General features: G+C 41.3%; 1 protein-coding gene across 4 annotated transcripts in view; it reads left to right on the top strand.

The window, feature by feature from the left end:
• The window catches only part of il1rapl1a (interleukin 1 receptor accessory protein-like 1a), a 288,242-nt gene extending 264,575 nt beyond the window's left edge, over window positions 1–23,667 (top strand). The window contains exons 7-12 of one of the 4 annotated variants that reach the window (XM_015966099.3): window positions 3,212–3,344; window positions 7,817–7,962; window positions 14,322–14,465; window positions 18,590–18,760; window positions 22,487–22,531; window positions 22,922–23,667. In XM_015966099.3, the coding sequence (XP_015821585.1) occupies window positions 3,212–3,344; window positions 7,817–7,962; window positions 14,322–14,465; window positions 18,590–18,760; window positions 22,487–22,531; window positions 22,922–23,643 (1,361 nt within the window). In that variant the 3' untranslated portion in view covers window positions 23,644–23,667. Of the gene's footprint in view, window positions 1–3,211; window positions 3,345–7,816; window positions 7,963–14,318; window positions 14,466–18,589; window positions 18,761–22,486; window positions 22,532–22,921 lie in introns of all 4 variants that reach the window. The other 3 variants (XM_015966098.3, XM_015966101.3, XM_015966100.3) reach the window with 3 other exon arrangements.
• The last annotated feature ends 1,362 nt before the right edge of the window (window positions 23,668–25,029 follow it).

Below are 25,029 nucleotides of genomic sequence, written 5' to 3'. Positions count from 1 at the left end.
TAAACAATCAGCGTTGGTGTTAACAGTGTTTATGTGTTTGTTTAAAGGTTCCAAATCATGTTATTTTAAACCTTTGAGAGCAAAGGTAGGCCCAATATATGATAAAACATTATCGTTAGCACTACTCAGATGTCATTTATCTTAAACACTGGTTATTTTCATCAGCCTGATTTTTTTTTTTACAGTGAAACTCCGTTCATGCCCACTCCGTCAAAATGTATTGGCTATGGTAGTCCAGTGGTAAGGGGGTCTGCCTGAGCACACTTACCACTGGACCACCAAGTCTGCTATATAACACTTGTCTGACCAGGGCAGACATGCTTCACACCAGAGACTTGCAGCAGGGCCTGATGTTGGGTGCAGGGAGATGGAGTGACACACAACTTATACATTAAATTTCAGGAATTTCAAAATAAAATTCTAAATTTTCAGCTAAAATAGGTTTGGAGGGTATTTTTCTTGAGGAAACAACAGTATTACATGCTAAAAAAAAACAAAAAACAACAAAAAAAAGCTTTAAAAAATGGATTTTCCATGATAAATACATTTGGGTCAATTTGACAGGTTAGCTTTAGAAAAAAGCGGTGCTTTTAAAACAATTACCTTGTGGGTTTTTTTTTCTACTATTGCATTGCTGTTATTTTGGGACTTTATGATGTCAGGACTGTAGACATACGTGTTGTTTTATTGGTCTCAAAGCCACACATTATGTGACAGTTGCAGGTAATTGTAGCACTTCAAAGCCCTTCAGGAAACCTGCAGACATTGTTCCTGTTACCATAGGTTACTATCTGCTTTGTGGCTATTAATAGGCAATGATAAGAGAGAATTACAGTGCAGACTTGTCAGGGTAACACAGTAAAGTTACATCACTTCTGAAACTTGATTGTGTGCAAATGATTCTCTTCTCGGTTCTGCCTAACAGACAGGCTACAGTCATCAAATTCAGCCTTATTTGGTTTATAAGTTACAGTGGGTTTATGTGAAACGGTGTTCTCTCTTTGTCTGGCTCCTATTTCTCTCTTTTCATTTCATTTTTTTTTTTTTTGCATCTTTCTCAGCAACTTTGTAAACTAAGTCTTCCAAAACTTCTTTAAATTTAAACTGCAGCTCAATCCTTTATGGATTTAACACCAAAATGCGTTTGCTAATTCACGCACCATTATTTTTAGCCTGGAATATTCTCGGAGAAGGGCTGCAAATGGAGGAAAGTATGTTTAATTCATGTGGCATGGACCAATTTGAAATTAATTGGTAAGCAATTTGTGGTAATGAATGGGGAGCCATTGCTGAACGCAGTGTCCAGCTCTCTGAGTGCAAGCGGCGATCAGGATGTTCACCATCCTCGGGTTGATGCGAGAGCGTTTGGATTAAAACGAGACAGCGGGAAGCCGTCAGCTGTTTCCTGTGATTCCCAGCCAGCTCAGTGGAGACTTCCTCTACATGCAGCTGCTGCTGGCAGCATGACATTCCTAGTTTACAACTGATCTAAAGGATAAAATAAATAAATGCAAGGGGCGGATTTATCTACAGAGACAGGGATAAATTACAATCCCTTGTCGCAGTAGAATGTATTAATTCTGCCGCACGTCTGCTCTTTAAATAACTCAAATTGATTGTTTAATTAAGTAGTGCTGCACCTGGCAACACGGGCATGCGTGTAATCACATTCCTGTTTTGCAGGTACAGCATGTAGCCTTTGTCGAGGCCGGCTGTGCACAAATACCAAGCTGAGAGTGGCTGTTGAACTTTGGAAATGTCAGCCGTTGCTCCTCACACAGAGTACTATCAGTTCAATGCAGAATGGCTCCCCATCCTGCCTCCCTGCTCACCTCAAAACTTTCCCTGCCCCACGAGTGACCTGCTGAAATCTTTTTGAAGACATCTTCTGGAGAAGCTCAGAGGATGCAGGCGCCTCAGTTCAAATGTGGAGCATTCTTCTTTCAAAAATCACTTCTGAACAGGCGTGACCAGCAGCTCAGACAGGGCATGCAGAGCGAGGCCACGGTGCTGCTGTCAGTAGCGTGCAGAGGCTGCAGCCCTCTCTATAATGTAATGCAACAGAGCAGACGCGTAATAAATAGTTAAACGTTTAGCTCTGACTGAATCCGAGAGATTTTGCATTAAACATGGCTGTTGTGGCGTGGCCGGAGCTGTCCGCGGTGTCGTGGCATAATCAAAATTAGCAAACATATACAGCTGCAGTCCACCCTTGCTCATAAATCCTGCTGCAAAATAAAGCTTTAACTCCCAATCCCATTACTGTTTTTCCTCCAGAGCTTCCCTTATAACACACCTCAAAGCATTTCACATCCCTGACTCTTCCCCAGTGGAGTCTTTCATCAAAGAGTTTACAGTTTGTGCTGCATGATGAGCCTTCCTGTTGTTTACATGTTGCAGCGCGCTTCACTGAGAGGCAGAGTGTGCGATTATTACCCCCAAGGCCTTTTTTCCCAAACTGACACTTCTATGGAAAGCAAAATAACACTTGAACAGTATGCTAACATTGCTCTGTTCCGATGGATGCGCGGCTAAAGTCCATTAAAGGTCTTTAGCATCATTTGCTGTTTCTTGGTTATGTTTGATCTTTTTTTTTATACCAAAAATAACATTGCACCAGTAGCTTTACTGAACCACATGAAAGAAGACATTTTCTTTCTAATTGGAGCTGAAGTGACACCTTTTTTTGTCCTCTACGTGTATAATTGAACTCTCTTTTCCACCACTCATTCAGAGCAAAACTCCCATTCACTCCCCAATGATGATTACTCCTCCTTCCACAGATGAACTCCCAGCAAACTGCAGTTGTTGACCCCTGACCTTCCCTCATACCCAGCAGCTTTCCAAATAAAATAATGTTATCGTCTGTCTCCTCTCAAACCCTTTGCCATTATTTTCTCTGATGACACAGTCTCCAGGGGGGGATTTGGGCGGCGCTTTAGTGCCCTCATGTGTTCGTTCCGGTTTACTTGCTTTTATGTGAGTAAATGTGAGTGTGCAAATCAGCAAATAAAAAAAAATGAAAATCTCCACCAAAGGTTTGCTGAGAGGGGAGAAAAACAGTCAGGAAACTTCTCGTTCTCAAATTTTAATGTGTTTGTGTTTTTGTACGTGTGTGTATTTGATACCCAATTTATAAACAATGTGTCACAAAAAACCTTCTGTGTTGATGTTGCTGACTTTGAACAATGTTTTCGTCTCTTGTTTGCAGGAAGTGCTTTGAACCTGACGTGTCGAGCGTTTTTTGGCTACAGCGGCGACGTCAGCCCGCTCATCTACTGGATGAAGGGGGAGAAGTTTATCGAGGACCTGGATGAAGAGAGAGTCCAGGAGAGCGATATTAAGTAAGAACCCTGCAGCAGGAAACGAGGGTTTAATGGCCAGTCTGGATGAATTTACCACAAAGTATTAAAATGACTATTTGAATGGCTTTGCATGCTTTAGTCCATTAACTCTAAATAGGATGAAATAACCAAACTGCTCTGTAAGATTTGGCTCCACAGGCTGCTTTTAGATGCATTTTTTGTATTATTTAAACACACTAGACTTACTTTCAGTTATTTTACATAAATGTTGCTGGTTTTTATGTCTACATTTCAAAATTTACCTTTAAAATTTGATGAAAAACAGAAATTCCCCTTAACATGAAGGCATGGGTCTAAATGCATTTTTCTATTTCAAAAAATTAAAATTTTCTAATTGAATAACTTATTTGTTATCATTTACTTTTGACTTTACAATGCAAATGAGTCAGTGGTATTTTTCTGCAAGCTGCTGTGCTTCATGACATTGGGACAGCATCTTTAGGCTGCAGCCACAGAAACAGCACTACAGACGTTAGCTCATGGTTCCCACAGAAATCTTCAGTAAAACTGTGATACAACTACAGAATGAAATCGATTTCATAAGTAGTGAAGTCATTTAGAAATGCAGCTCTTCTGAAGTTTGCACAGCTGTTAAATAATTAAATATTTCATTTGATTTCATTTTATTTGCAATTTGATCCCCAACTCCTCCCCAAAGGTGGAGTTTTTTGTATTTTTTGATTTGCAGAATTTAAACTAAGATGGGACTGAGGTGAGTTTGCAATGTGCACAACAGATCTCCAGCTACATTAAGAGAAGATTAGTCATGCATGTTAAGTCCCGTAGTCATCGTCACACACTGGTGAAATTACATCTCTGCATTTAACCCATCCCCGTGGGGAGCGGGGAGCTGCAGCAGTGGCTGCACTCGGGAACTATTTGGTGGTTCAGCAGGGAGGCATTTTTTAACTCTTTACTAAAATCCGACTGTGGATTTGAACCCCGATCTCCTGGTATAACAATTTGTTATAGGATGGCTTACAGCTTATGAAAACCCCAAAGTCAAAATCTCAGACAATTACAATATTGTTCAAATGTTCAATATTCTCAAGTGTCACACTCTAACCAACTAATTCATTCAAAACTCTTGCAAAGGGTTCCTGAGCCTTTAGATGGTCTCTCAGTCTAAGCTGACATAAATTGACTTTTACATCATGTTCTAATTTTTGGAGTTTCATCTGTAATTCTCACAAGAAGAGTGCAAAGATAAACAACATTTGAGACATTTTGGAAACTCGTTTGACTGGCCGCAACCCACTAAAGCCCCTTCCACACTGGGGCCGACTCCACTCCACGCAGTCAGCCCCAGCCTGGCCGGGCTGAGGCGGGCCTCCACACATCCTTGGGAATGCGGACGTAACTGAGCATATGGGCGCTCTCCGAAATTGGTTGCGTGGAATATCAGTGACATCATGAGAGCATCATTGAGCATTTGGGCTGGGCAAAAGACGCACAGCTGCGGTGTCTCCCTTAAATAAACAAAGGAGGCCGTGAGCAGTGTCGGTTTTGGAGACTCTGATACCGCAGACTGCTGTTTCTGTCCTCGCACTGGCTGCTCAAGCCTGTCAGCGCTGTGTGTGTGTGTGTGTGTGTGTGTGTGTGTGTGTGTGTGTGTGTGTGTGTGTGTGTGTGTGTGTGTGTGTGTGTGTGTGTGTGTGTGTGTGTGTGTGTGTGTGTGTGTGTGTGTGTGTGTGTGTGTGTGTGTGTGTGTGTGTGTGTGTGTGTGTGTGTGTGTGTGTGTGTGTGTGTGTGTGTGTGCGTGTGTGTGCATGCTCCTCAGACAGAGATGGATTCAGTCAGCAGAGATGTTTCCTCTTCACTATAGAGAAAGATAATGAATTGTGCATGAGGGAAGCCCCCGCTGGCTGATTCCATCTGCCAATCAGAGGCTCCCCCTAACATCAGGTGTGAATTTGAGCCAGCCATTCAGTTGGCAGTGGGTGTGTTGGACTAGTTCAACCCAAAGCACACCACCTTTGTAAGAGGGTTGAAAAAACGACCGGTTGCACGCAAAAAAATATCCAGGCTATGCAAATGTGAACCCTTGCTACCCTATCTAGTCGGAGTGGAGCCAGCACTAGTGCAGAAGCCCTATTGAGGTTCACTTCCTATTGATGCACTGGCAGGTGGATTTAATATTGTAGTTAGCTATAATATGTGTGCAAAAAAAAATCACAAAACCCAAATGAGTAGGCATCAGAAATGCTGGATGATGATGGAAACACAGGAAAAGGCCTGCCACTTTTTAAAGACACAACTTTAACTCCACACAGAGTTTATTAGGTAAAAACTAAACCAAAATCATCTTTTGGTTTAGATACATCTTATCTGACTTGCACCTCTCTGTCCCATCAGCAACAATCTCTACGACGGGGACTCTCTGTGTTTTTCTGCATCACAGCAGGATGCAGAGTTGCTGTTTTACACTCCTCACCATACCTGCAGAGTCCTGCATCTCTGAAGATAGTGCTGATCCCATTTTAAAAAAAAACACACGTTTGGACTTGCCTTCCATGTAAAGTTTCCTCCTGTGAGTGTAACTTTTAGACATTTGAAACAAGCCTAACTTTACATCCATCTCTGCTGTTGGTGTGGGATATTTAAACAAATCCATTCTCTAGTCTGTGTGCACGTCTCCAATAGGGCTGTTTGGAGAGGGTGCAGCTCTGGGAGACCAGCCTGTCAGATGGTTAACAACTGCCATTTTTTACACCACCAGCACTATTTGCTACCTCGCTCTCTCTGCATCCACCTATTGCTGCATGCAGATGGGCTGTAAGGATTCGAGGAGGAGGAAAGGAATGAAAAGTGAAGAAATATGTTGTGATAATGAGTTATCTTGTGCGCAGATTTGAACATACAGCAGGAACTAATGTCAGTTTGAACAGCACCTTTGGTTTCTCTCTTCCTCTGACACAAGATGTTCATCCCGCTCAAAGGATGAGGGGCTCTTCTGTTCAATAATTCATCACCATACTTCATGCAGAGGATCAATAATATATTCGATCATCCAGCCACTGTTGGAGATGCTGATACCCGCATGTCCTAGCTCCTGCTCTGGGCTTTTCTTCCATAAACGGAGATGGAAAGAGAAGGAGAGTAACTTCCACGAGTTCTGGTTCTGCCTCTTTAAGATGAAATCCTGCATGTTTCTGGGAGTTACCTCTCACCTACGCAGGGTTAGCTTTTCTAAATGTGTCAGCAGCCAAAACTTGAGCTTGCACCGTGAGCTCGGAGCTTCTGCAAGCACTTATTTACCCAACTCAGCCTATTGATTTCGGAGGAGTTCATTTCTATGGTAACCTGAGCCTATAAATTCTCATTTGTGCCACCGGGACAGGGCTGCCTCCGTTCCCCCTGCATGGATGGCTGGACATTAGCATAGCATGCAGAGATTAATAAATTAGCAAAACAAATCTGAGCTCAGCATAATGAAGTAGGTGATCAATGTGTTATTGACCCAGTTCACTTGGTGTTTTGCAAGTATATGTGAGGGAATGAAAGGAATGAATAAGGTGGGAATTGATCCTGAAATGAGCAAACACAGGTTTTGCTAATGATAAAGACGGAGGATGCGTAGGGAAAAGTGCCTGCAGCAGCCATTGGTTGATAACAAGTTTGCAAAAGATCCAAATCATCTCGGTTTGAAGCTCAGGTGGTCATTTTCCTCCAATGTATGTGGCAGCAAGCTGTTTAGGCTTGCATCTTGTGATTATGTGAAATGAGAGGCTTCAAAGTGCGCACCACTCCCTGGAGAGACATGAATTATTCTCATGCCTTCATCTCTCTCCGCCCCACCCTGCCCCACCCCCACCTCTCCCACCCCGCTGCACAACAACTTCAAAATCAACAGAACTGCCGCAACACACATTCAATTACCAAAGCCAAATCTCTCCAACAAGCCGCCCTCATGTGCAGTTTATAGGCTCGCAGGCGAGAGAAGTGAGATGCTCGAGTGTCATTATCCCACCTACACACTCGAGCAAACACTCTGCCCTCATCGCACTCCTCCTTCTCATCGCCACAGACAACAACACACACAAGAAGATCGTCTTCCTAGTTGTTTCCTTCGTAGCGTCACCCGTGATGCGGGTGCTGAGAAAGTAGGCTAAGTAGTGTGAGTATGAGGTACGAAGGAGCGTCTCCCTGCTCTCTCCTCCATCAGGCTCAACCAGCCCAGCGGGGGACACTCGTTTACTTTATAGAATATTACTTCCTCTCCTTTTTGCCGTTACCATGGCAGCAGCTATAAAAAGACTTCTTCTCATAAACATTACTTGATTCCACACCCCACTCCACCCCACACACACAAGCTGAGGAAGATCACTGCTGATTTTCATTCCCTGTGTTTTAATGCAGAGAAAGAAATTAACATTCAGTGAATGTAAAAAAACTGGTTCTATTAATTGTTTTTTAAAAGGTGAAAATAAACTTTGAGTTTTGTTTCACAGGCTTGTCAGGGAGCATCTTGGAGAGCAAGAAGTGATGATTTCCTTGACGATTGACTCCTTGGAGGAAGAGGACCTGGGGAATTATTCCTGTTATGTGGAAAATGGGAACGGCCGTCGCCAAGCCACCGTCCAGATTTTCAGGCGGGGTAAGAACTTCTACTTGAATCTTGAAGATCAAGTTCAACCTTTTTTTTTTTTACCCGTTATGTTTTACATTTATAAAGTTTACCATGCAGGATGAATGTGACAATTGTCTTCTTCCCCTGTTTCCCACATTAGCTGCAGATAGGAAATAGACGAGGAAATGATCGGGTCAGAAAAAGCCAGTCCCTTCTAGGAAACAGGGAAATATTCTTGGACTCACCCATCTTGGCTCACGACCAGGAAAGACTGTTGTTGGTTTAGCATCCAGAAGCTTGTAAAAGCTAACAGCTAGCATTAGCAACTCCAGCACACAGTAGAACTCATCCAGGATTGTGTTATCTGTGGAGATCAAAATTGCAGAGCAAATGGAGTCAGTGGTAGAGATGTGTTACTGTTCGCCAATCAGAGGAGAGATGTTCGAATACAATCCTGCTGTTTTCTGCCCCCCCCCCCCCCCCCCCCACTCCTCTGACTAACTTTTATTACCTGAAACAAGAGCGCCAGAGATCGACTCACAAGGCATTAATCTAAACTAGAGACCACTGCAAATAACCATCTCTTTGTTTGTAATAGAAAGATGCAAAGATAAAAGGTGGTTACAACTAACCTACACATCCCAGCTTCTGATTGGTCATTAGGGTTTTCAGGAATACTGTGTTTATATTTTCTGAGACATTTTGGCTCTGAGGAGTCAGAGACAGCAGCGATAAGAAGCTTTGGGTTCAGGACGGCCAAAAGGTTTAAGGATGATACAAGTTTGCTTCGTCAGTGTTTTCAGATCTTTTTATCAGATGTTTCCATGGTTACTGAAGTATAATTACAATCATAATCTTTAATGGATTTTGTTTCAAATAGGTTCACACAAAGATTCAATATTTTTCTAGTATTTGGCTCTTCTTTTTCAAGACCTTTACTGTCAGTCAGCTTTTGGACCAAATCATCGTTGACAGCAGCCCATTGTTGCATAATTAAGGCTTTGGATTTGTCAGAGCTTCGGGGTTTTTCTTTGTCCGCCTTCCTCTTGAAAAAAGATCACAAGTTCTCAGTGAGATGAAGATACGAGGAGATTTCTGAATGAACCCAAAGTTTGGATGTTTTTGCTTCCTGAGCCACTTGGATCAGATTTAACCTCTTGGCTTCTCTATGATTGGGAAGACATTGTTCATCACCAAAATGTTCTTGGATGGTTGAGAGGAGTTCATCTGGGAGGCTGGGGTTAGGAATTGTTCCTCCTCTCGAGTTTATTCAAGACTCAACATCATTCTTTAGTTTTAACATTTACTGCAGACAAATGCTCCGAATACCCAAAATACCATCAGAACAAAGAAAAGGAACACAAACTTTAATTAGCTCACAAATGTATTGTACATTGGCATAAACAACACACGAAACCCAAAACTGTACCTCATTGGCCGCTTTGACTTAAACGGAGTAAAGATGATTTTACAGCTTCTTTCAAAACAACAAAAAAACACTTATTTTATCTTCAGGAAAAAACCTCTCTTCATCGTCTCCTGCTCAAATGCACCTCAGGCCATGGGCGTGTCTCAATGTCAAGTTGCTTACAAGGACACTGTCCTTCCTTGGTCAAAGAAAACAGTTAAATGGAACAGACTTGTGTCACGTGTCACGTAATGTCATGTTATTTCCATGGAAATAATGTTATATTTTATACGTACAAGTTTCAATGTAAACATATAACAAGCTTTTACATTTTAACCCTCTGGAGGCAGGTGCAGATTTGCAACGTTAAAACCTACCTACCTGGTTACTCCACATAGGTATTTCATGAGCATTTTTTAATTCGGAAGAACCCCTGAAGGACTTAGTTCTTCCCCCTTTTATCAAAACTTATTTTGAGCCTGAGAGGGTTAAAGTGTGTATATACTATGTGTTAGATTCAATATGTAAGCTAGTTACTACCCTCTAGCATCTAACCAACAATAGATAACTTCTTTGGATCTAAAATAACACATTTTAAATTAGCTGACTTACTTTTAAACCTAAAAAATTGTCCCCGAAATAGCTGCCGGCGTCTGACCCACCATCCTTTTTAAAATACTGCTGTGCATTCTGGGTAATTTTTGACCAAGTCTACAAGACGCCTCCCGTTCCTCCTTGCTCAGCTAGCTAAATGGCTAACAAACGAAGAACAGACACCTCGGTAGAACATGAACATTGGAACACGTCTTGGCGGTTCCTGATGATGTATATCCCAGGCAACAGCCCCGCCCCGGTTACCTAGGAGATACGGGAGGTGTCTTCTAGCCTTGGTCAAAATTTACCCAGAACACACCGCGGTATTTTCAAAAGGATGACGGATCAGGAGCCGGCAGCAACTTTGGGGGCAAATTTCAGGTTTAAAAGTAAGTCAACTAATTTCAAATGTTTTTTTTTTTTGATCCACAGAAGTTATCTATTGTTTGTTAGTTACTCATTAGTTGCAGCTTTGGTGGCTAGTGGGTAGTAACTCACTTAAGTATTTAATTTAACAAATATTTACAAAATTTTAAACATAAAAGGCTCACTATATATTTATATTGAAACTAATACGTATAAAATATGACGTCTCCCATGTCACGTGACATTACGTGACTGCCGTGGAAGCCGCGGTCACGTGATGTAAGTCTGTTCCATTTAACCGTTTATTTATTTATTTTTTTGACCAAGGAAGGACAGTGTCCTCGTAAGCAAGGCGCCTGGCTTCGCAAAACATTGCCTCGCAAGGCCAGGCGCCTTGACATTGAGAAACACCCCCCCAAGTGACTCTGTAATTGTGTTTCAATTAAATTCACCCCACCAGCAACAGTGCAATATGTGGAACAAAGGATAAGTTCCTCTTGTGTTTTAACCTAAATAAATTAACTTCATTTAAATGAATAAAACTGACATAACTAATTTATTATTGTACTATTTTAATGCATTATTAATATTTATTAATTTCTATTTTAAATAAATCTTAACTAATAAAAATGAATGAGAGTTTCTGCTGATGGCAGCTACAAAAATGCTTTACTGTTGGCAGGAAATTGTTTTTACAGATGTTCCGGATAGATGAGAAACGTGGCTTCCTTGCTGCTCTTCTTGACTCCAGTCTATGCACTAAAGGTTTCCTCCTTGTCTTACAGATGTTCTCACACCTGCTTGACCCGATCCCACCACTGGATCACTGTTAGGAAACAGTTCTGTTGCTTACTGGACTTTCTCAGGGGTCCTGATCACACAGATTTTTAAAGTGGTGGCTAACCCTTGAACAAACACACACCTTAAACACACACCCCTCTCTAGCAGAAAACACACGCTGTGTCCTGTGTGTTACTTTTTTACACTTTTACCCAAACTTTGTTCCATTTGTCTCTTGTCGTGTTTGCATCAGCAGCTTTGTAGCTACTCCTCCTGCTCAACTTCTCTGAAGCTCTTTTCATGCGCTAGCTGTCACCCCAGAAGAGAGGTAATTTGATGGCTGTTTAAACAGCAAATTGGTCTTCAGCTTTTCCCAACAGGCCAATACATCCAGCATACAATTACATTTTAAGTCCTTATACGTCTGTTTCCCCGCTTTAATCTCCCTCTCTGTGATCGTCCTTTATAGACACCCCAGTTCCATTTGAGCGGTCTTTGCAGACAGCTTCGTTTAACTCTCTTTGTCAAAGCGGAGCGATGCTAAGTTGAGCTCTCTCTGTCTCTCTCATCCACATCTGATGCTTATTTCATGTTTGTCTTCAAAGAGTGCATCGCTCGTAGGTCTAATGTCACTGCAGGCGCCTTCCCTTGTATCTCAAAGAAAATGGAGAATGGGGAGAAGAGCATCGGTCAGTGAAAACATAAACAACTTAAGATGTGAAGATGATTGCTAATAATCAGCAAGCAGCATTCAAGTTCATGCGTGGGGAAAGAAAGCCAATTCTAAGCAGTGTTGCTGTTTTTCTATTAGCTTATACAACAACATCAAAGACAAAACACCAACAGAGCAGGAAATGATTGGAGTTTTGTTTGTGTTTTACGTATTTTTCTAAAAGTGGTTCTCAAACCCCTGAAGTTGGTTTATTCCCAATGTTACCTCATGGCTGGATAGAGAACTGAGCTGAATCCCTTTTATATGTAAGTTTTGTTACTTGTTTCTTCATTTTAAAGACAAATGTGTGGAAACGTGCTCTCTTCTAGTCTAGGCACAATTAATATTGTTTTTATAATCAGTTCAGTGTATCACATTTCATGTCATGGTCAGTTTTATTCTTTTATATGAGCGCAGAGTCTGTAGTAGAGCTCAGACACACCATCCCATCTAAATCCCACTGAGGCTTAAATGCTGGAGTCCAGTTGGAAGCAAGATTGCAAGATTGGGTACATCTGACTATTTTTAAACTGATTTTATTTATAAAAAAGGTCACCTGGAGCACATAATGAGACCTCAAACCGTTTGCAACATTTCCTGTTTGCATTTGTTAATGAAGCGCTTTCATTTTGTCCCCATGAGTTTGCAATTTGGCCTCTAGCCACTCCCAAAGTTGTCTCACATTAAATAAATTCAGAAGGACAAAATATGGAAAACTGAATTATCTGAAAGGAAACGGTTGAAAAATTAGGAAAGTTGTGATTCCAAAAACTTTTATTGGAGCGGTTCGCAGCCGAGTGTGAAGCAGCTGAGTTGAGAATCAGCTTCTTTAGACTATGGTCTTGAGTCGGAAAAGGATAGAATGCTTTCTCCGGGTCAGGGATGAGGTCCTGCCCCAAGTGGAGGAGTTTAAGTTTCTCTGGATCTTTTTCATGAGTGAGGAAAGGATGGAGCGCAAGGTCGATAGGTGGATTGGTGCTGCATCTGCAGTGATGCGGGCGTTCTACCGGTCTGTCGTGGTGAAGAGAGAGCTGAGCTGGAAGACGAAGCTCTAGGTTTACAGATCAATCTACATTCCTAACCTCACCTATGGTCACGAGCTTTGGGAAGTGACCAAAAGAACGAGGTTACGAATACAAGTGGCCAAAATTAGTGTATTCCGCAGAGTGTGCTCTCCCTTAGAGATAGGGTGAGCCGCTCCGTCATCCGGGAGGGGCTGGGTGTAGACCCGCTGTTCCTTCACATCGACAGGAGTCAGTTGAAGTGGCTCAGGCATCTAGTTAGGACGCCTCCTGGAAGCCTCCCTGGTGAAGTTTTCCGGGCACGTCCAACCTGAAGGAGACCTAAAGGAAGACCCAAGACACGCTGAAGGAAGTGTTTTTGTTTCTCGGTTGGCCAGGAAACGCCTTGGAATTTTCCTGGAGGAGCTGTCTCAAGTGGCTGGAGAGAGGGAAGTCTTAGGCTGCTGCCCCCGCGGCCCGACCCCGGATAAGTGTCTGAAAATGAATGGATGGATTCCAGAAACATGCATGGGAGCAAAGTGAGAACGCTTCAACAGCATCTTCTTGTATTCTCTCTCTTACCTTTTGTACCGTGGAAAGGTTTGCTGAGCAAATGAGAAACTTTATGGCAAAATTTCAACCCAAACTGCGATATTGCATTTGTAATTATACACTTGGCCTGGCCGTAAATAAAAGTGCTTGTAAAGATAAAGTAGCAACCAAAATAAGTGTGCTTCCACTAAGTCCAAAATTTAATTAACAGTCTTGGATTTTTTTTAACAAATAACTTTTAAAAAAGAGGTTCTGTTGCTTGACAAACTTGTGAGGATGTGTGCCTTTGCTCTGCCTTTGATAATTTAGAGACAGCATTACAGTTGCCATGGCAGCCATGCATTGTTAAAGCCCACGGTGTGACAGAGATAAAAGGTGAGCGTGTTCTAGCTGAGCCAACCAGGTAAACGCTGCTTTAATACACATCATAACTCATCCCCGAGCCGAGCCCCAGGGGAGATGTGGAGGCGATAATAGAGAAGAGAAATGAACTGAGAAAGGGAGGGAAACGCAGATGGGGAACGAGTGACAGAAAGATGAGTAATCCAAAAAACCCGTTGTTTTGAAAATGCCGCCATCCATGTCAGGAATTGTTACGATCCGACTGCGGATGACAGCCGGAGTGCAGAGCTGTGTCATTGCTGCGCTTCGCCAAAGAAATGAACCTCATTTCTCTGTTTTTTTCTCTCCTGGTGTCTCTTTGTAATGCGTTCTCTCATTTTTCTGAAACTTATTACGAGCCTATCGTCTCTGAAGATTGATTCTGCACTGCTCTGCTTTGAGCCGAGCGCTGAAAAAGTCTGAAAACTGTCCAGAAAATGTAAATGTCTCCTTTTAAATGTCAGGAAAAGCTTTAAGCAAAGACTTTGGGTCTCGCGCTGTGCAGAAACATGAATGTGGCTGAAGCCATGACTGTGTCAGCTGTTTTCTTGTATATTTTCTTACGTTTTGGTCTGTGTGTTGTCCTCAGCAGAGCTCATGTACACAGTGGAGCTGGCAGGCGGGCTGGGAGCGATCCTGCTGCTGCTCATCTTCCTCATCTCCCTCTACAAATGCTACAAGATTGAGCTGATGCTTTTCTACAGGAGGCACTTTGGCAGCGAGGATGTGGATGGAGGTAAGGGTGACCCAGAGAATGTTCAAAATAATCAGCATCTCTGCACTTTTCAAAAAGCGACAAGCCTAGCTTTGTGCTCAGATTTAATTGTGTTCTTTATGTAAACGCTCAGGGTCTGTTTCTCCTCTCTGTGCATGTAATTGTGCCTGTTTATGCTGCCATGACTGCACTGAGGGAGAAGGGTGAAGGATTTTCAATTTGTTGCCCATTTAAAAATAGATTTGTCTCAATATGTCAGGGAGGGATGCTGGCTTTATGCTGACGAAGGACCAGGTAGTGGTACGCTGGGGCTGGACGGGCCCAAAGCACCCTCTCTGAGTGACAAATAGCAGGAAAACTCAGCCTGAAATTGGAGGCAGTGACTTGTTTTCCCCACAACAACACAGTTAACTTTCCTTGAGTTACCCTGCTGTCTGTTTATGTCCCAGAATCTTCCCTTTGTGCTTTTGACTCCTGCTTTCTTTTCACAAACTCTGAAAAGAAGGAGCTCATGGCTTTCTTTCTTTTCTTTTTTTTTCTCCAGTAGCATGAGTTATCTATTACACGCAGTTTTGTTGACTCAAACTTCCACATGATTAAGTCATACTGTCAGGGATGGCTGATACAAGCTGTTTTCGATTTTCCAGCTTTGCTAGGTGCTTAATTTGCGTTGCTGGTTGCTAATTTGAAAGCACTGTTTGATGTTCGGATCCAATCGAGCGCAGCTCTGGCCTTTCCAGGGAGTTTCAAAGCTGCGTGTGGTTCTCAGAGATTTTTTGAAAAAGCTTCTCTTCCCTTTCTGGCTGGCCCACATTCAAGTCTCCACTGAGAATAATGACTAGGACTTGCTGAAAAAGTCACCATACTGGGGTTTTTTTCCGTCTGCGTTTTTAGCTCTCGCTGTCTGCTGAGAAATCATTTTGAGGTGTTGTTTGAGTCTTGATTTGAGTGTGTTTGTATCTAACCCATTTTATTTCTGACAGACTCCATCTCCTAATGAAGCTGACAAGCCCAAGACTGTTTTGTGTGTACTTTGGTATTTGTTAAGCCATTCTGTTATATATAACAGAAATAAAAAGCTTTTTTTTGTTTTTATAAGTATATCGCTTTGCTTCGTTTAGGCTGTGCCTGGACAGCTTTGGGATTACAGACTGCAGAAGTCTCATCTCTTAAAACCAGCATCCAATTCTGCATTAAATCATTGCAAAAAATGTTTTCTTTTTCATTCCATTCATTAAAAATGTATTTATTTATAAAGAACCTTCGTAGCACCAGTCAAGCCCAGGTTGCTGAACACAACACAATAAGCTCATGTAAACACAACATAGGAATAAAGAAAAACGCATTAAGGTGAATATTAAATAAAATTGAATAGAATAAACTGAAGCACCCCCGTTCTAAGTAGAAAACCAAGTAATGCTCAAAACATCAAAAATGAAAAGACTACGAATCACTTCAAGGGAAACTAGGTAGTTTTGGTTACAACCGAAACCAAAACCAATCTCGTCGCTGTGCGTTCGTCTTTTTAACATCTTAATCTAACAGCTGAAACGTCTCCCAAATTTCTTCCAGTCTTCATTAGTGTCTACAGGAGCGATTCATCTCTAAATTGAACAAATCAGCTGTGTTCATTATCTAAAACATGCAGGAAGTGTGCTGGAACCAGACTGCAGCACCAGGTATGTAAGCTCAAATTTTTTTCTAAGTGCAACAGACCGGACCGGCAACTGTGAAGCTGCAAATGGGATATTCTGGCCACAGAGGGCGATAGGGGCTGGGTGGTCTTTCATTAACCCTACAAAGGGTCATTTTAGCTCATACTGGTTCAAGAAAAGGATTTTAAAAGAACAAAATGAGCCAGCATTAAAACATTAAGAGCAACTGTACCCATCATGCCACTATCAAAGCATTGTAAAAGTAAAAGTCATCTAAGAGATAGAAAGAGACCTTAAGTGTTGCTTCAGTTGGGCTATAGAACCCCAAAGGGAGGTTGATTTTTTAATGTCATTTGAGAAGCGGTCTCCACAGTTTTGGGGCCATCACGGCAAAAGCTCAATCCCCAAGACATTTGGCCTAGGTTCGCATTGCAATCATAAGCAGAGCCAAATGGTCGAGATGGATCTCTCAAGGAGTACCAACAAGGTGGAGCTGTGTTTGCAAGCCACTGGAACACCAAAACCAGAACTTTTAACTCAGTATCGTACTTTACATGTAGCCACTGCATTGCAAGCAGGGAAAGTGATGTATGCTCCCAAATGTGCTACCAAAAATGAACCTCGCTGCAGCCTTTTGCACCGTCTGGAGTCTGGCCAGTGCTGACTGATTCAGTTGGTACACAGGGAATTGCAAGTCAAGCCTAGACATTACAAAAGCACATATCACAATTTCCAAGTTTGACTTTATCCTAGAGAGGAGCCGGAGCTGGAGCTAGAAAAAAACAAGATCTAACCACTGCATTCACCTGGAAGTCGAGTGACAGGATGGAGTGAAAAAATTTGAAGCCATCCATATTGATGCCTCGTCCAAACACTTCACCAAAGGCTGAAGCATACTCAATGACCCCTGCTTTACTGGTCAATAAATATGGCAGTCATTGTGTGTAAATGTAATCTAATGTTGTGCCTTCAAAAGAACTTTTTCAGGGGGATTAATAGATGAAAAATAGCAGAGGGCCCAGAACAGATCCCTGAGGAATGCCCAATTTTAGTAAAGTATCATCTGATTCATCCACCCATTGACACACTAAAGGTTCTGTCCGAGAGGTAGGACATCAGGGGGAACAACAGGATCTGGTGATCAACAGGTTAAATGGCCGCCAGGTCCATAAATAACAGCACTGCATCCCCGGCAACCGTTGTTAACAGCGTGTCATTCAGGACATTTAACAGTCTCTGTACCATGCCCAGCTCGAGACCCAGACTGTAGGGGTTCCGGGACATCGTTATCATCCAAGAAGGATGGCAGTTGTTCACCGCATCAAACACCACTTGTGCTGGGAAGTAAAATTTAAAATCTTTGCTGTTTTAATCATTAGCATTTTTATGAAAGTACTCATCTACAGGATAGTTGGTAAAAAAAAAAAAAGTTTTATCTATTTGACATTTTGTCCAAAACCACATTTAAAGAAAATAGTTTCTTAGACTTTCCAAGTCATTATTTCAAAAGTCCAACCTTTTTCAGCAGTTGCACCTTAATGAGGTGCTGAGATGTCCTCATATGATTCTAGTGATAGTATTTTATGGTAAAAATGATACACCCTGTATTTGTATAGTGCCTTCTTGGGGTTCTACAACTCCCCAAGGCACTTCACAACACAATCAGTCATTCACTCATTCATACACACATTCACACACTGGTGCTGAAGAGCTACAGTGTAGCTACAGCTGCCCTGGGGCGTACTGACAGAGGCGAGGCCTGCCAAACACAGGCGCCACCAGTCTCTCCAACCACCACCAGCAGGTAAGGCATTCTCTGGTGGGAGCCGGGATCGAACCTGCAACCTTTCAAATACTGGACTACCTCCTGAGCTACCGCTGTGTTAAAATGTTAGTATTTACTCTAAGGATGTCCGATATTATTGAATAATCATTATTATCGGCCAATGTTGGCATTTAAATATAATATTGCAAATTATTGGGATGTGTTTTTTTCTCTTTTCATAACAACTTTAACTTACCAATCACACATTATACATCAAACTGCTGCTACTTCTATCACTCAAATATGGCAAATCCAGTGTTGAGTCTTTTAGATTTTTTGGTTTATCTGGCCAAACTGAATTTAAAGTAGTTGTCGTACTTTCACAAATGTTTAAAACATTTTCCACATTTGTACGGGGGGTGGGGGGTGGGGGGGTGGGGGGGGGGGGCTGCAAATAATGGTATTGGTTTATCAAAATTGAAAATTAAGAGTTAGATTATATCAGTTTATCGGATATTGCTGAAAAGGAAAAAAGCTTTTATTGAACATCTCTAATTTATGATGCCATCATCCATCCATCATAAAATGGGTCTAAAATGCTGGTATCTCTTTACTTTTCCCATTGAGTCTGCAGGTTTTTGTCTGAATTTGGATTGTTTCAGTTGTGAGCTGGAAAGCAGCACATTTACTCCATATTTTTGATAAATCTGCACTATTTCTTTCAGAGAACAAAGACTATGATGCATATCTGTCTTACACCAAAGTGGACCCTGATCAGTGGAGTCAAGAGACCAGGGAGGAGGAGCGTTTCGCCCTGGAGATCCTTCCTGATGTGTTGGAAAAACATTACGGCTACAAACTCTTCATTCCAGATCGAGACCTCATTCCAACAGGAAGTAAGAACCATGTATTTGTGCGTGTGTGTGTGCGTGTGTTCACATGCCTTTTTTACATTTAAAAGGCTGGAAACACTTTTATGTTTGTCCTCAGTGTCATTCTCCACTGTTGCTGTCTGATGTTTTTTGTAAATCCAAATAGAAAATTAGTTTATGACAACTTATGGCATTTAGCCACAATATGACTTTTTGTTTGTTTGTTTGTTTGTTTGTTTGTTTGTTTGTTTGTTTGTTTTATTAATTCTACTAAAAAAGCCCGTATTTAAAATCCCATTTGCTGATGAATGTTAGATTCACCAGTAGCAGATCATCAACGGAAAACATTAAAATAGTATATGGAGATCTACGGTAAAACAGAAAAGTATTAGATGTAGGGCAGCACGATATTAGGAAAACCTGCTACATGCAATAGCAGTGATTATTACTGAGATGACGATATTACTTGCGATAAATGAAAACTTAACTCAGGAATAAAAATGATCAAAAACAAAGACAAAAAAAGACTAAAAAATCATAAAAAATGAGAAAAGCAAAATATGTGAGGAATGGGAAAAATTGAACAAGGAAAGGCAATCAGTGGATCCTGGGAAAAGCAGAATCGGCAGAACAAAGCTAACTCAGGGGTTTTGTTTGCCAACCATCAAAATTAATTATTAATTAACTACCTCAGGGCGGGCATCGAACCTATGAGAACCCACCCAATTAGCCAAATGGGTGAAGAGCTCTATTTGATTTGTTAAAAAACATCATGCTTCTGTTTGATTGACAGAATGCATGATGTGTAGCAAACATTTGCACCGACCATTCATTGCGATATTGATCTGTTTTTGCAATATGCACATAGTGCATGCTGATATCACGATAACGGTATTTTTGTGCTATATTGTGCAGCCCTATTTAGATGTTATAGACATATGGATGTTTAGTTTTTTTTTTATATCAAATAAGCCTTTAACCTTAACTGGCAATAATAATAATAACAACAACAACAACAATAATAATAATAATAATAATAATAATAATAATAATAAAATCATTGAACATATTTAAAGCCTAAGTTTACCTTGAAATAATTTGGTTAAATTTAGACCACAATAAGCCCAAGCAATTTAGTCCTACGTGAAATACATTAAAGGTCATAATAAATGCCAGAGCATGCCAGTTGATTCAAGTTCTGATCATCAAAAGACTTTTTTAACCACCTCTCAGATGCTGCAAAAAACACAATCACTTTGTTCATTTAATCAGAAGTCCAAAACAAAGTTAATTTTAAATTTCAATAGCAAAATAAAGCATTAAACATGTGTTAATCTTAACTTGTCAAAGAAACAGTGACTTCAACATGCTTCACTATGAAAAGAAGCTGCTGCTTCATAAAACTAGAGTGTTGAATTTGTTTTTCTCCCGTTTAGTATTCACTCTTGTTCGGAGCTTCCGAGTGCTGCCATGAATGTTCCAGTTACAGTTGTACGATTAGCTCCTGACTGACAGCTCTTACATAACTCAAACCAAAGAATTGCTCACTGGGAACATAACGTCCACTTGTTGCTTTACCGTTTATCAAGCCCAGATCACACTGTGCTGTTCGGTCGTCCTAGACAAATCTCTCGTAAGGGTGATTTGTAGGTCTGTGGCTGTCCAGTGTGACCAGTCCAGCAGCAGCTTATTGAGCACCCTCACAACCAAATTCACTCTCCAATAATCATCAAGCAGTGTCAGAAAACCTATGTCTCCAGTCTGCAAAAATACTGTGATGAGAACAAAATGGAAGAGTAGCATTAGCAACATTGGGAATGGTGGAGGCTACACCTAAAAACATGTGGACCACTCCTTTTTGGAGTTTGGTTCAGAGTCTAATAAAAGAAGTATCAACAGTGGTGCTTCATTATCTTTTCTTCTTTGTCTTGGGTTTCTATCAGCTTTAAACAACGTACTTTTCAGCAACTATGCTTGTGACATTAGCGTGTCTTGCTAGAGCAAGACATTGTGCAGTGTGCCATCTTTCCAGAGTTCTTAGCAGCCACATTTACATGCACAAAATTTCCCCAATCCGATTAAATGTGTGCATGTAAACGTGGCTAATCGTGTCCTTTGTGACACCTGAAAAATGCCCAGTACGTACCGGGCTTAACAGATGGTTGTTAGTGGCGGTCATAGGTCAGTTAGTCAGTACATTGAAACCTTTCCATTAGCACCAGTAGATTTGTCCCCAACACTTTGATTATGTGCAGCAGTAAACCTTGGTCCCTCTGACTTTGATGCTAATTTTTAAGTTTGTCTTTATTGTAAGTCAGGAACATTCAATTCAATTCGTGTTTATTTTTATAGCGCAAAATCACAACAAGAGTCATCTCAAGGCACTTCACACAGTAAACACTCCAATACAGTTCAAGTCATTAAGTCAATCAGTAAAAAGTTTCCTATTCAAGGAACCCAGCAAATGGCATCGAGTCACTGACTAGTGTCAGTGACTTTACAGCAACCCTCATACTAAGCAAAATCTTCATATAGCCGTTAGCTGTTATAGAATAGAATAGAATAGAATAGAATAGAATAGAATAGAATAGAATAGAATAGAATAGAATAGAATAGAATAGAATAGAATAGAATAGAATAGAATAGAATACTGTGGGGAAATCCACTCATCACAGCATCACACACACTTATAGGTAAAAACACAAAGGCACCTTCAAGCACTAAACACGATGAATGAAAAGGAAACTTGGGTTTCCAGAAATAGGCAGCATAAGGGACACAGACATACTAATGTCCCTCTGGAATTGCACAAGTATTGAACACGTACTTAATATTGCATTTCACTGATGTTATTGTGTAACAAGATTATGCCAGTACCAGTTAAACCGAGGAGTTTTACACTCTTACTGCAGAGGGGATGAATGACCTATCATAGCGTTCTGTTTTTCATCTAGGATGTCTCAGTCTACCACTGAAGGAGCTAATTGGAGTTGTTCAAATTTCACTTTCTCTGATTGTTTTATGCATCATTGTAAGATACAGGATTCTCCCCCTGAACCAGGTGGATTTGTTCAGTCTGTGGTCATAAACCTTTTGCTGACTGGTGTATTCATAGAGCAAAAACAGGAAAAATGTAAGGTGTCGACAAGAATCCTCTCTATGTTTCCACTCAGACCTCTTCAGATAGAAGTTTTGAGCTTTGCTTGCTGGCTGTACCCTAACTGGGTACCACAGATGAGGAAACAAGAGTATACACTGTGTACTGGGAGGTGATAGATTGAACAAATTCTACCGTCCTCTCCAGTTTTCATCCATGCATTAATAAATCCATGAAAATTCTATCAGAACACATCCTCATGTGAGCTAACTCATGCCAGCAGTACACAGTGTGCTCTACTTTGTAGCGCTGTTGCGTGTTTGTACTGTAGGCTTCACGCGGAACAGATAAAACGCAAACACGTCCTACTTGGTCCAGACAGAATTAAACATCAGTGAATAATATGCGAAGGCTCTGAGCCCCGTTGACTGAGGCGCTCCTTTCCTTTAATCAAAAGAAAATTGCCGCCAGCATCAGTGCCAAGCGGAATCATTGCAGATGAATGTCCAATCAGGGAAAACATGATATGTGATTAATTATATGTGAAATAAAAAAGATGAGCAAGTGCTCTGCTACTTTTGCTGCAGTGGTGTGTGTCTGTCTGTCTGATGTGTACTGCCTGTGACCTGAATGTTTAAAATGTTTATGTTTAGGTCTCACCAATGAGCATTACCAGGATGACACACGACTCTTTGGAGGTACTCACCCTCTCAGTATTTTCCTTTTGCATCTAGCTGCTTTTATCTACCTGCTTGCTAGGACGTTGCAAAGTGATGCTCTATAAATCTTTACTGCCAAGTCTAAACCATGTGCATCTTCTAATCTGAAACATAACATAATAATTTACACCAGACTAGCTAGATAAGATGCACGAACATTTTCAGATTTGTGTGAGAAGTCTTAAATTTTCTGTATACAGAATAAATACAAAGAAATTAGACCGTGTCATTGTCCCGTCTTTTGTGGATTGAGTGGTATGTTTATCAGTCATTACGTGTTGTGTTTGGAATCATAAGACCGCATCAAATGCTTGTTAAGTAAATGTGTGTCTCTCATAACTGTCTGTCCTTACTTCCTGTTTCCTGCAGCCTACATCGAAGATGTTGCCCGATGTGTAGACCAGAGCAAACGCCTCATTATCGTCATGACGCCCAACTATGTAGTTCGACGAGGCTGGAGCATCTTTGAGCTGGAGACACGACTGCGCAACATGCTGGTGACGGGTGAGATCAAGGTCATCCTGATTGAATGCGCCGAGCTGCGTGGCATCATGAACTACCAGGAGGTGGAGGCCCTCAAACACACCATCAAAACCCTCACTGTCATCAAGTGGCGGGGCCCCAACAGCAACAAGCTCAACTCCAAGTTCTGGAAGCAGCTGCAGTACGAGATGCCCATCAGGTGCACAGAGCCCATGCTCACACACGAGCCTGCACTGGACGTCAGCGAGCAGGGGCCGTTCGGAGAGCTGCAGGCCGTCTCTGCAATCTCCATGGCGGCAGCCACCTCCACAGCCATGGCCACGGCCCATCCAGAGCTGCGTTCGTCCTTCCACAATACCTACCACACCACCATGAGGCAGAAACACTACTACCGCAGCTACGAGTATGACATTCCCCCAGGGGGCACCCTGCCACCTCTGTCATCTCTGGGGAACCAGCACACCTACTGCAACATCCCACTGACGCTGCTGAATGGGCAGAGGCCTCCCGGAAAGAGCCGAGAACACAGCCTGGAGGAGCCTCACGCTAACAATGCCATGCTCCCTCTGCTGCCAAGAGAAACCAGCATCTCCAGCGTCATCTGGTAGTAAAAAGCTAACTCGGTGGCAGCATTCAGTAGACGAGTCAGTTTCTGTTCTGACTCGTAAGACAAAAGTTCAAGGCGATAGGGGATCTGGACCTTTTTGGCTCCAGTAAACGGACAACCGGGACTGGAGTAGCAAGACATTTGTGGAACACTTTCTCTTTCTAGTAAACTCTTTTCCAGAGGCCGTTTTCTATGTTGTACTAAAGGGAACTTAATGAAAACATGGTTTTAATGGCCGACAAGAAAAAGACTCCTGGGAACTTCAAACACACTATGGAAATTGCACACACATGCAGACACACACAAAGGAAAATGTGCATACACACAAATAAAAGGAAAACAGGGTTTGTACATATATCTACATTTTATTAGTAGCATCAGTGTTTTCCTGTTTTGTTTCTTTCGTCTGTTTGATTCAATCATGTCCGTTGCCTTCTCTACTGTAGGACTTTGCTTTAACTTGTTATAAAGAGTTGTATATTTTTAATTGTTTTATCTTTTTCAGTTTGTTTGGATCCTTATTTTTTAAATGCTTGATCGGAGAGCTGGAATGTCACGTACTTGCCCTGTTGTGTTCTCTTTTGTTTTCTTTCAAACTCATTGTGTAGTATTAAGAGAACTTCATTTTCTTTTATTTTTCAAGAAGAAAAATACCTTTTTCAAGCAGCCTGAACATTTCAGGAGATGTGAAGAGCTGAAACTTTTGTTTACCTGTGAAAGGTGTATCTATTTAAAATAAAAAAAGACACTCTCTTTAAAAAAAATCATGGAATATGCAAAAAGAAGGAGGAGCTGGCAAAAAAATCTACCATACGTGTGGGACCGAGGAGGAGGCTGGGGAGCAGTGCAAAGTCCCCTCCAATCAGACAGACTGGCAGATCTCTCTAAAGCTTCATCTTTTTCTAATAAAACAAACAGTTTTAGAGTGATAGTGAAATGCCTCACCTTAGAAAAGAAATCTGTAGATTATTTTAAAAAGAATTCTATTTTTGTAACAGAAAAGAGTTTACTTGAGAGATCCTACTTATTTGCATTTCATCTTCCACAGAACGAGGACTTGTGTTTAAGTGTTACTCTGGTTTTGTACACTTGCAACGTGTGGCTAATGGTTTGTGAAGAGGTGAAGCTGGTTTCTTTTTGACTTCCTCCCCACATGAAAAATACATCCTCTACTGTTCCCAATTCAAGGAGAACTTTGGTTTTTAAAGTGTCATTTTATTCCCATTTCTTTGGTTCATAAGGATAAGGAAAGAAAAGAAAACATTTGTGTTTTTGAAAGACTTTTTAAATATATTTGAAGGTGTGATTTTTAAGTATGCATAGCATATAGATATGTATTCTATATATAATATAGATATTTATATAAATATATAAACACGATTTTCAC

The sequence above is a fragment of the Nothobranchius furzeri genome, chromosome 14, assembly GCF_043380555.1.
Source record: "Nothobranchius furzeri strain GRZ-AD chromosome 14, NfurGRZ-RIMD1, whole genome shotgun sequence".
Classification (NCBI taxonomy): domain Eukaryota; kingdom Metazoa; phylum Chordata; class Actinopteri; order Cyprinodontiformes; family Nothobranchiidae; genus Nothobranchius; species Nothobranchius furzeri.
The sequence above is the reverse complement of the archived record's forward strand: the minus strand, read 5'-3'. Positions and strand labels throughout refer to the sequence as shown.